Here is a 12,772-nt window from a genome sequence, read left to right as displayed (position 1 = left end):
CAGCTCTAACATGGACGAGGGTTCGATCCCATCTTACTGCCTCTCATCATGATCCAGGCTGGTGGTGCGAGTGCTGGGGGAAGAGTCCAGGAACGCCGGTTCGATCCCCTTTACATGCGGGCTCCATATTATGATAATACAATATTTTTGTTTACTATTTACAAATATAAACATTGAGGGAGAGAAACACAAAACGAAGACATCAACAGTCTAACTCGTCCTCAGAATAATCAAATGCGAATATGGATAATCTTAGGCCTAAGAATACGTTAAATTAGGCCTAGGACACGTTAAATTAGTCTTGAGAAAGCGCAGCGCCTTTCCAGTGGCGAGACTAATCTCCAAGACGGGGCAGGATATTACCACCACACAGCTGGGTCAACAAATGTGTCTGGTAGTCTCAGCCTTATCTTGAGATGATCTTGAGATGATTTCGGGGCTTCTTAGTGTCCCCGCGGCCCGGTCCTCGACCAGGCCTCCACCCCCAGGAAGCAGCCCGTGACAGCTGACTAACACCCAGGTACCTATTTTACTGCTAGGTAACAGGGGCATAGGGTGAAAGAAACTCTGCCCATTGTTTCTCGTCGGCGCCTGGGATCGAACCCAGGACCACAGGATCACAAGTCCAGTGTGCTGTCCGCTCGGCCGACCGGCTCCCGACCGAGCCTCTGTTTCACGGGTGTTCTAATACTTGCCACATCAACTATCATTCTCACACATTCCTTCATTTACTGTGAAACTGAAAACTAAATTATCCAAGAACTTTGGGACAATTCTCTCACAAAATGTTAAAAAAAATGGTTTCAGATATTTTACACACACTACTAATGATATATACTGCCGACAATCGAGGTCAGGAATCCCAACTTTGGCGATTGTATGAAGTAGATTACTACTGTAGCGTGTTCAGCTTATGGCTGTTGGCGTCTGGAGTTCATGAATCCATTAAGGCCACTACGGGCTCACCATAGCCCGTGCTACTTGGAAATCTTTGTTCCGAGTAGCTGAATCTATAAAAACAAGAACTATTATGAACCTCTGTAATCTTTCCACTGTCGCCCCATAGCTAAGTTTAGGCCTACGTAATAAAAAGTAGCACATATTATATTATATATGCGTAAATATTTGCTAGGAAAATGAAACGAAAGTTTCGAGTGTTTTTTGCTTTTAATATATATATATATATATATATATATATATATATATATATATATATATATATAATAATTATACTAAGTTATACACCTGTCATATATAATTTTTTGTTTTTAGTGCTTAATTATTCTGACAATAGTTCATAACATGAATGAGGAGCAAATATCTAATATCTAGACCAAGCGGCATATACTTGGTTAAGCGAACATAACACGAGCAAAATGTCACGTATAATATACAGACTAAAAGAAGCGAGGAACTGGAATATAATTGTTCCAGTCACTAGTAATTGGTACAGAGTGTGTATGTGTGATCAGTGTAAAGATCTAGTTTCTGTAGATCACGTGAGTGATAAGGTACGGAGAACCTCACCTTAAAACACTAACACGGATTTCTCCTTCCGTCCCTGGTCCTTCACTCATTCTCAGAATACGCCTGGGATATAGACGTATCTAGCAGCTTTCTCAAAACCCAAATGTCGAGTACACAATGTGTCAACTTTGTGAAAGAGAAAACATGCACTCTCTTGAACATTATATTGTAGAATGTCCCATACTGACTGACTTTCGCTCTCCTGGGCTAAGGTATGCTGAACTCTGTAGTTACTATATGAGTACTGGAACACTTGATGATATATTGGACTTGTATCCAAGATTGACCATGTAATATATCAATCATACAATGTATATATATGATGTAACTATATAACCTGAGCTTGTAAAAGCACCTTCATCACCTTCAGTGATTAAGTGCTTAATTGCACACTAGTTTCTTTATCAGCTACCTCACCCTGTCAGGGTAAATGAGACAAATGTATGTGAATGCATGTGTGTGTGTATATATATGTATGTATATGTGTGTGTGTATGTATATGTATGGGTATAAAGTATATATGGAAGCTGATCAGAATTACATTTCACCTTTGTGAATGTACATTAATGACACTATGTAAAAGACACATCTAACACTTTATGTAGGGCATACGTAAATCTGTGTATCTATGTATTTACGTATGTAGGTTAGCTTAGCATTTTAAAAGCGTCGAATCACCTTCTGTGGTTGAGTGTTCAATAAACCCTTGAACTATATGTTTAACACATCTCTAACCCTGTCCATGGAGGACAGAAGAAAATGTATATATGCTGGTTAGCATTGTAAATGTGTGGCCACGTCTGTGGTAGAAAATATTAAAAAAAAAAAAAATCCTTCCCCCTTTCCCTTCCACTCCTCACCCTCCCTATCATCATCCTTCCCCTTCCACACACTTTCTTCCGCCACAGAGCCTTTAGTCCATGTCCTGAGACAGGCAAGAATTAACATAGTTATATGGTCTAGTGTTCATAATAGAGATCTGACTTGCTTTTCTGGCCCCCTCTGTGTTCTTCTGTCTCTCTTTCTGTTCCTATCTGTTTGTGTGTGTGTGTGTTGTTTCTGGCTTTGTCTCATTTCATATTTTCCTTTCACATTCCTCTGCCCTTTTCTGCTTTGTTTCTGTTTTCCTTTCTCAGCGTTTAGCCTCGTATGGCTCAATAGACCATCTGCCCTATTTATCCACTTTCTCCTCACCTTCTTTACCTCTCACCTGCTTTCAACTCACTTGCTTTGCCCTTTCTCCCCTCTTTCCCCCCCCCCCTCGCCTTCCCTCTTGCCAGGAATCGACTCCCTCTCCTACTAAAACTACGTCACGGCTTAATAAGGGGTCACAGCGGACCGGAACGTCATCATTTACATTTTATTTTCAGTGTTAACTAGTTTGGTTTATTTATTAAAGTCAATAATTACATTCTTCACCACGCAGAAGAAAAACAGTCTTAAATTCACACGTAAAATTGGGATTTTTTCCAGGATTTATACATAAATTGGGACAAGGTGTTAGTGCTTCTGTTGATGATGGTGGTGGTAGTGCTGTTGATGTTTGGTTTGTGCTGCTGTTGGTACTCCTGGTGATGTTGGTAATACTGGTGATCGTGGGTTGCATTTGCAGTAATAGTAGACGTAGTAGTGATGGTGCTAGTAGCAATCGTGGTGGTGGTGGTGGTGGTGACAGCAGTGGTGGTGGTGGTGACAGCAGTGGTGGTGGTGGTGACAGCAGTGGTGGTGGTGGTGACAGCAGTGGTGGTGGTGGTGACAGCAGTGGTGGTGGTGGTGACAGCAGTGGTGGTGAAGGCCAGTCTTGGGGTGGGACGATAGGCATAGTGGTGGAACAGCTTTGGGAGGAGAAAGATTGGTAACGACCAAATCATTGGCATTAGATTCATTATCAAACATCGTCATCAATCATCATCATCGCTAATGGTGACATCTTGAGGTCTTAGGCGCAGGCGATGAGTCACAATAACGTGGCTAAAGTATGTTGACCAGACCACACACTAGAAGGTAAAGGGACGACGACGTTTCGGTCCGTCCTGGACCATTCTCAAGTCGATTGTGGCGCAGGGAGCAGCTCCCTCGCGCCGACGAAGATCACGACAGCCAAGCATAGACCATAGATGATGAAGGCGCCCTGAAGGGGAAGAAACACACCTGCCTTAGATCAAAAAGAAATGGCACAACACACAAAATCGGAACCCCCGAAGCTTTTGAACGGTTTGACACACATAAATCACAATTGCGTGATGCATCAAACGATTAAGGCAGCGTCTGGGATGCTCCCGGACGCAGGTTCGAATCCTCGTCACGGCCATTGTGGATTTTTGTTCTTTTGAACGGTTTTAATTGAACTGAGCAGGTTTGCAGTCATTCACTGCAGCCCTTACACGTATGTGCATCATCAGCTTCTCCGACATGATACCTTGTAACGAAGTCGCTGGTAATGGCTACCAAGATATGTACTAGATATTTATAGATATAGATAAAGATATTTACTGCCAGGGGGTGAGGTGATGGGAAGAGTATGGGTATGATACCATCAGGTAATGAGGTACCACCAGACGGTAAGGAGAGGGGGGGATGGGGGAAGCACTATGTAATGAAGCACCAGCTGATTAGAGGCTATTAGTGTGGAACCTTAGGATAATGAGGTACCATGCGATACAGAGTCTGGACGTGAGGTACCACTAAGAAGTGAGGAATGAGGGAGTACCTGCAGGTCCCGGAGGCTAAGAGGTCGGGTTGCCTCCTGGTAATCACTGTTGGTAGTCTCATGCTGCCCCTGCATGAAGTCCTCCACCAGCACCTGTAGGTGAACATGGGAACAGGTATCGATCACTTACAATTTGCTTTCACATCATTTTGTATAAATTTGCATAACCAAGTCAAAGTATCTCAAAGAGACAACTGGAGACATGGATTCTGATGTAGTAGCAGTAGCAGAAACAAAATTAAGTGGGATTATTACGAATGTGAGATTCCTTAAGATTATATGCTAGCAAGGAGGGAATGAGCACAAGGGAAAAGGAAGTACAGATTTTCGGGTTAGAAAAGTGAACACTGAGGATATTATTATCGAGGTGAGAAATAGTTATCAAAGAATATATAACACAACTGACAGAAAAGAGTGGAGATAAAATAGATATGATGGAAGTGATTTACAGTTTCCCAGAAACAACAGATCTCCAGAACCTAGGCTTTATGACACATTTATGACGAGCATTGGCATCCTCAGGGAAGCAACTGGCAATGCCTAACATCTGTGTTAGGTATTGTTAGGTAATTTCTTTTAAGCTGTTCGGTATTTTGATATTTAACTAGATGGACACAACTTATCCACAGGCAGCTGATGTGGAAAATAAAGCTAAGAAAGACAGCTGAGAGACAGTTCCTGGTATAGTATGTAAAAATTCTTACTCCTGATACAGACTATTAAGTAGGAAACAGGACAAGAAGAAATGACTTCTCAGCTAGACTTGATTTGGTCTTTTTCTCAATTGAAGCAAACAGAGTACAATGAATATTAATTGCACTTGAAAACCAGCGACCACCTTAGCCCTGAATGTTAGAAAATGTTGAAAAACATTGATAGACGAGGATGAGAGTAACAGAAGACTAACACACGACAGAAGAAGACATTTATAAATCAGAGACATCTAAGAACACATAAAATGATAAACGGAACTCAGGTTATACAGCAACACAGGAAATGAACACCACAGGAAGGATATGCCAAGGAGCAGAGGACAACTTCAGACCACCTCCATGAGACAGAAGACTGAAACACACCACCAGCCCTTGATTCTGACACTGTGTTTCAGTCCTTTGTTGGTGTCTTCAAGCCGGTTATAAGAAGAAGAAAGAAAACTTGGAAGAAATGTGAAGTTTTACCTTCTTCCAGTACCGACAGAGACCAGACTCCACTAAAGCTTGGATGTAGCGATCAAACTTGTGTTTCCAGGAGGTCTTCTTCGGGAAGATCCACCCCACGTGAATTGGATAGATGGTTTCCGGCAGCAAGTAGGTCATAGAAAACACACGATAGAGAATCACCAAGTACTGCAAGAACTCTGTGCCCTCTAACAAGGCGTGCGTTCCTTCTTTGACCTGGAAAGAGAAAAAGTTATACAATTAAACAGAATGGAAACAAAACGTTCATATTTTAGTTTCAAGGACACTTAGGTGGAGTCGCAAGTGTCGACTTCGACACAGCTTCACCAGTGCGAAGCTTCTCACCTGTGCGAAGCCGACATCGTAACCGTAGTTGGGGATGAGCTTCATCTTCTGGCCGAGAGTGTGGAGCGTCGTGTGCTTGGAGGTCCGGAGGGCTAGTGGCACAAAGTTACCGTAGTCCACCATCGTCGGCCTGAAGAAGTTAGATCTGACAGGCATTATGATGTATTGAGATATTTGCTGCTCTGATAGCAACATACCACATAAAGAGACATACACAATGCCGGGGCTTTTCTCGCATACATGGGCATACACACAATTTTTAAACATAGAGAAAGTTCACATTCAGAACGTACAAAAACAAATGATCTATGTGGTAAGACTAAAGGTGTTATATATACCAAAATTACCACTTACATAACGGGAATTGATAAGGTGGAATTATTTTAATGCCGAATCGTGGAGACAAGAGCAGACCGAACCAAACTACGCAAATAAAAGTTTCAAGAAAACAGACGAATTGATATCGTAATGGCACAGTTGAGGACAGATGGAAAGCTTGGCAAGAGAGGGTAGTGTCATGACTCTATAAGCGTTCAGAACGAACTGAAACATTGATCACAACCTGGAGGCTTCAAAATTCTGTACTACGAAGTTAATCTGTGAAGATGGGAAACCACGGGCCGTACCTCTGAACCTGCAACTGCATTTAGGTAAACACACACACACACACACACACACACACAGGTGGAAACTGAGTGCCCAAATGAGCCACAGATATATTAGAACTTTTTTAGTGTCAGAGTGGTTGACAAATGGAATGCATTAGGCAGTGATGTGATGGAGGCTGACTCCATACACAGTTTCAAGTGTAGATATGATAGAGCCCAATAGGCTCAGGAACCTGTACACCTGTTGATTGACAATTGAGAGGCGGGACCAAAGAGCCAGAGCTCAACCCCCGCAAGCACAACTAGATAAATACAACTATGTGAGCACACACAGGGCTCGACAAACGCAGTGGTAAGACCAGGGGGTTCGACTTGGTTCGGCATAAACAAATAATGACGTAACCTAATTGTGCCCCCACTCTAATGTGAGTGATTAGAGGGGCATAATTAGCCTGACACATACGTGAGGGCAGACTGTGCCAGTTCCTTCAGAGTGGCGAGGTAGTGACACATACGTGAGGGCAGACTGTGCCAGTTCCTTCAGAGTGGCGAGGTAGTGACACATACGTGAGGGCAGACTGTGCCAGTTCCTTCAGAGTGGCGAGGTAGTGACACATACGTGAGGGCAGACTGTGCCAGTTCCTTCAGAGTGGCGAGGTAGTGACACATACGTGAGGGCAGACTGTGCCAGTTCCTTCAGAGTGGCGAGGTAGTGACACATACGTGAGGGCAGACTGTGCCAGTTCCTTCAGAGTGGCGAGGTAGTGACACATACGTGAGGGCAGACTGTGCCAGTTCCTTCAGAGTGGCGAGGTAGTGACACATACGTGAGGGCAGACTGTGCCAGTTCCTTCAGAGTGGCGAGGTAGTGACACATACGTGAGGGCAGACTGTGCCAGTTCCTTCAGAGTGGCGAGGTAGTGACACATACGTGAGGGCAGACTGTGCCAGTTCCTTCAGAGTGGCGAGGTAGTGACACATACGTGAGGGCAGACTGTGCCAGTTCCTTCAGAGTGGCGAGGTAGTGACACATACGTGAGGGCAGACTGTGCCAGTTCCTTCAGAGTGGCGAGGTAGTGACACATACGTGAGGGCAGACTGTGCCAGTTCCTTCAGAGTGGCGAGGTAGTGGGGCTTGCTAGGCACGGTGATGTAGGCGACCAGGTTGCTGGTGTAGGAAATAGAGACGATTATGGCCAGTAGTATCCACGTCCCTTCATATAACCTGTCAAACCAATACACAAACAATACAACAGATGTTGACCAGACCACATACTAGAAAGTGAAGGGACGACGACGTTTCGGTCCGTCCTGGACCATTCTCAAGTCGATTGTGATGAGGAAGATTGATTGATAAAAATTAAGCCACCCAAGAGGTGGCACGGGCATGAATAGCCCGTAAGGCTGAGGAAGTAAATGCAGGCAATAAATAGGCTAGAGAAAAGTAAGGAGCAAAGTGTAGTAGAGGGAATAGTAGTAGGAATAAGAATCATCACAATCGACTTGAGAATGGTCCAGGACGGATCGAAACGTCGTCGTCGTCCCTTCACCTTCTAGTGTGTGGTCTGGTCATCATACTTCAGCCATGTTATTGTGACTCATCGCCTGCATAAAACAACAGATAATATCACAGATGAGTGTCTTTGCACATTGCGCATGTGCTGGTGTGTGTATTCAACCCGTTCTCGCACTTTCGTATAGTCAATATTGACTTATTAAATACGTGCATATGTGACATACTAAACATACTAGTTTACCTTGAAAATCTTCATAGAAAACACCGACCTTACCTAACCTTCTTAGTATGTTAAGATAAGCATCTTATTGCTTCGTAATTACAATTATTACTTAACCTATTATAGGTATAGGTTAAGTAATAATTGTAATTATGCTGCAATAAGATGCTTATCTTAACATACTAAGAAGGTTAGGTAAGGTCGGTGTTTTCTATGATGCTTTTCAAGGTAAACTAGTATGTTTAGTATGTCACATATGCAAGTATTTAATAAGTCAATATTGACTGTAAGAAAGTGCGAGGACGAGTTGGTGTATTGACGGAGGGGGCCCAGTTACCTGAAGGCGAGGGGTGCAGGGGGCCACGAAGCGTTCTGGTTAATGAGGGCCCTTATCACCAGCAGGGCGCTCGTACTCCTCCGCTCCTCCTGTCACGCCATAAACCATCTTTATTATGGAAATTCTCGCAAATCTTCCTAGCTATTATCTGTGAAGTTAATTCTGAGTCATTTTTCGCATATCGCTCAAGACGTAAATACTCGATGGACTCTGGAATTAACTTATTAATTAACCGATTCCTCCAGGTAAACTCCTGGTGAGACTTAACTATTATTAACAATATGAATTAGCAGTAGAAGAGATTCAAGATGGACGCTACGATGTTGCTGTACAAATATAATTATGTTCTTCAAATCTAATGTACTTAGAACTTTGTTCTACTTAATATAGTAAGATACGGTTGTTTTTGTCGTAGATAATTTGAAGTGTAAATAATGATTTGGTGTCCCTAATATTGGTGATTTGTCCCTCATACTGTGTTAGGAAATAAGTAACAATGTTAGTTATTTATACACGCAGAGTCTATACAAAGTTTGGAATTGATTTGGAAGAGGAGTCTCTGGAGCACTGACCTGGAGGATGAGCCTGTGGAGCACTGACCTGGAGGATGAGTCTGTGGAGGACGAGTCTGTGGAGGACGAGTCTGCGGACGACTGACACTGTCACCATAGAGACCAACACTGCCAGCCATGTCTGCCACCTACGCAGACGTAGATTCTTCAGTGTGTGTGTGTAAGCGCGCGTGTGTGTGTGTGTGTACTCACCCAGGTGTGCTTGCCCCCTCATAATTTTCACATCACGAGCAAAATTGAGAGGAATGAGTTTACTCCCACTGGAAGATAGAAACTGAGGGACTTCCCTAGTGACATCTCGTCACTCTCAAACCTCACTCCCTCACAGTGACTGTCTTGTGTTGCTTAGATACTCCCTTGTCCAATGGAACACCTCTCCCTGTCACGCCTGCTTGGCTTCGCGGACGGGTATGTGTGCGTGTGAATGCGTGTATTGGAACAAATACATGTATATATTTGTTTAATTTGTATAAATACAAATACGTGTATTTGTGTATGTTTCTATGGGAATGTACTAGGTCATACATGCGCTTAGATAGTTCAAATACAATACAAAATATATAATGAAATATAAATAGGAAATAACCTGATAAAATTGTATTAAAGAAAATTATTTCTTATATATATATAAGGGAAATTTAGAGTGATGGAAGCGCTCATACGTGAAGGGCAAGACGATGGCCCACCAGCGGGGCTGTGGTAGGGGGTTGTGGAGGACAAAGCTGTAAGAGTCGGTGAAGTAGGGAACGCTGAAGTCTACGGCCTGGTAGCGGTCCTCCACGATGGACATGACGTTCACACACAGGTCCCTGTAAAGGAGGGAATGTATATGCTTATCTCTCGGAATGTTCGGTAATATGTTTATTGTTTGTGATGTGTGTCTATATATGTATGAACACGTTGTACGGAACGGGGTGAGAATAGCTTGAGCTACCTCATCCCTTTGTGTGTATTTTACTTCAATAAACTTATTTCAATTTCAATTTCACACACAGGTCACTGTAATAACACACCTGCTGGCATTATTATACCCAGGAAACAGGGGAAGCAAGAATATATCATGGGTTTTAAAGTATTCACTTACGAAAGCAGTGGATCTTTTCCTCAATCGTGGCAGCTTATTTTGCGTTTACTAAACAGTTTTATGAGCTCCGAAGCGCTTCGAGGTTGTTCTTGATTAACAATAATAAACTTTGAGGAAGATTCCAAGCTTGCAAGATTTTTTTTCTACCACAGACGTGGCCACACATTTACAATGCTAACCAGCATATATACATTTTCTTCTGTCCTCCATGGAGAGGGTTAGAGAAGTGTTAAACATATAGTTCAGGGGTTTATTGAACACTCAAGCTTGCAAGTACAGGCTAAGCTGCCTTGATCGTAGAAAGATATACAGGTTTCGTAATTGAACACGTATATCGCTTGATAAATCCCGGCTCTGGAGTTTAAGAAGTACAAGTTCTTACTGAACCATGAGCGTGTGGATTACAACCGGAGAACCGCCCGGTTCCACGGGTCGTGCAGGGCGCTAATTCACACACCATTTGTTTACGTAATTAAATTGTCTTCCGGTTCTCCGGTTGTAATCCTAATTGTGTTCTTGGTGCAGCATGCAGTAGCTGGTGACGAATATAATCATGGGTCGCGGTTCGAGTCTTGCATTAGGTGCACGTTAAATAACGATGTAATACAATGTTCAAATCCTTTACAGCCAAACTTTGTCTACAAACAAAACAAAAATTATGTCCGAGACTGGGGATCAGATGCTAGTGGCTAGCCTCACTCAACTTCCCGAAATGATGTGTGATTGTATGGTGTAGTGAAAATAATTTTGAGATAATGGAGTGACTTGAAGCTGCTTTCTGGTGAGGTGAGATCGATATGGGAGAGTGTTATATAGGGGAGTCGGGGTCGAGCCCCATGCCCTTCCTCGAGTACGGTTGGCTCCTATTGCGACTACCAATTACTCTTATGAAATGGGGTTTTCTTTTCCACATTTTTTTTCTCCGGATTTACAGGTGGTTATCACACACATAAACGTAGCCTCGATGTTGTGGCAACGTTGCACCAAAGTCACAATGGAAAAATTAATGTTGTGGTTACGTTGTTTGTCGGGTGTGTATATTGCATGTTCTGAAAGAGGGGGAAAGGGAGAAAAGGAGAGAAAAAAAGAGAGTGAAAAGGAGAGAGAGCCAGACAGAGAGATCTATACACAGAGACCCCTCAGGCCCTGCCGGATACCTGAAGGAAATCGAAGTACGTGAAGCAAGTATTATACACAGTAACTCGAGAATCAATACACCCACACACACTACGGGCTCACCATAGCCCGTGCTACTTGGAACTTTTTTGTTCCAAGTAGCGAATCATTAACAACAACAACTCGAGACTAATAATACTTGCTTCTCCCTCCTCCAGACCTGACCAACCATGCCAATCCACGAGCCGTTGACTAACTCGCCCCACGACGCCTTCGCCTCATTATCGAACTCGTAACTAAAATTCAACTTCCGTGAAATCTCGTTGAGCATGTTGACGCCAATCCCGTAAGTCTTGTGTAGCGTTGCCCCGGGGACCAGGTAAGGGAAGTCGTCAGCCCAGCTGGCCAACTGCAGGTTGTGACCGTAGAAGCTCTTAAAGCGGTCAGGGAAGACACTCCTGAATGTCTGTGGCTTAATGGCGTTGTAGATGCCATGGAAAGTTATCTTGTTATCCGGATGGAAAGTCTCGTAGGTGAGGATGTAGTAGCAGGCGGCGTCGTTCTTGTTGCAAGGTTGCAGGAGAGAGAGGAAGGGGCTGTAGCTGAAGCTGGCTTGGGCAAGTAGTCGCGTTGCATTGACCGAGGCGTTTACGTCTACCAAAAGGAGGGTGTTTGGGGTCCAAAGTCTCTCTGGAGCTTCTTCGACGAAGTGATTGATGACCCGCTCTGAGCTCAGTAGGATGATATGAACGAAGCGTGCATCGTTGTACTTGCCCAGCCAAGGCGCCTTGAGGAGTGCAGCGTCTGAGATGTCGAGGATCACCGCTGGAGGGCCAGGGCTCTCCTCAAGGTAACGCTCCAGGACACCGATGCTCTCAAGCTCTGCGTCGTGAAGAAAAACAGGATTTTGGTCCTTTAGTGTAGTTGACATTAGGGACAGAAGAATATTCGTAGACTTGGTTTCTTGGCTCCAGCAACTACCTAACACACATCTTGACCCACTACCACAGTCTTGAGACCGTCTCGTCTCCCTCACCGCGGTAGAATAGTTATGGAATTCAACATTTGGTTCGTCCAAAGCTTCCATTCTCGACAGATGTAAAGTCTTAGAGGAAACATTTCTTGCAATCTTGCGTTTACCTTCAAGCAGAGATTCTGACACAACTAACTGTAGTGAGCTCCTTAGCAGGTAACGCCTGATATAATCCAAGAAATAGGAAGAATCATGAACAACTGTCTGAATCGGTGTCCCCGGGTGTGACTGGCTCCCAAGGGTGTGGCTGGAAGCCACTACCAATATCACCATCCACATCATGTCCCTCAAGGAAGAATTTATCAACTCTGAAACAAATTTCCTAGTAAATAGATTTTAATATGCGGGATTTCACTTACAATAAAACATTATATATCACGCTAATGCAAAATGATTACATACTAAATGATAGTTAAATTAACAAATATTGTAATGTTGGGGGGCAGTGTAACACAACTTAAAGGCCATTACACATTAGACAACCACACAACAGCTGGCTTCAAGAGAGACGTTGTTGTTGTTGTTA

At 43.5% G+C, this 12,772-nt stretch overlaps 1 protein-coding gene and 1 long non-coding RNA gene across 2 annotated transcripts; both read right to left on the bottom strand.

The window, feature by feature from the left end:
* Nucleotides 1-2,822: 2,822 nt before the first annotated feature.
* Nucleotides 2,823-12,542, bottom strand: LOC123774684 (uncharacterized). The gene is made up of 6 exons (XM_069310928.1): nucleotides 11,443-12,542; nucleotides 7,404-7,643; nucleotides 5,761-6,030; nucleotides 5,416-5,631; nucleotides 4,238-4,330; nucleotides 2,823-3,658 (listed from the first exon to the last, which is right to left on the bottom strand). Exons 1-6 carry the CDS (start codon nucleotides 12,526-12,528, stop codon nucleotides 3,572-3,574), a joined length of 1,992 nt encoding a protein of 663 aa, XP_069167029.1. The 5' UTR covers nucleotides 12,529-12,542; the 3' UTR covers nucleotides 2,823-3,571.
* LOC138349796 (uncharacterized) lies at nucleotides 8,450-9,816 on the bottom strand. Its single transcript, XR_011223980.1, has 3 exons — nucleotides 9,676-9,816; nucleotides 9,042-9,141; nucleotides 8,450-8,530 (listed from the first exon to the last, which is right to left on the bottom strand). It is a non-coding gene; the product is annotated as an uncharacterized lncRNA (long non-coding RNA).
* Nucleotides 12,543-12,772: the final 230 nt, after the last annotated feature.

This window comes from Procambarus clarkii, chromosome 68 (assembly GCF_040958095.1).
Source record: "Procambarus clarkii isolate CNS0578487 chromosome 68, FALCON_Pclarkii_2.0, whole genome shotgun sequence".
NCBI classification, from domain to species: Eukaryota; Metazoa; Arthropoda; class Malacostraca; order Decapoda; family Cambaridae; genus Procambarus; species Procambarus clarkii.
This window is presented reverse-complemented; position numbering and strand designations above follow the sequence as displayed.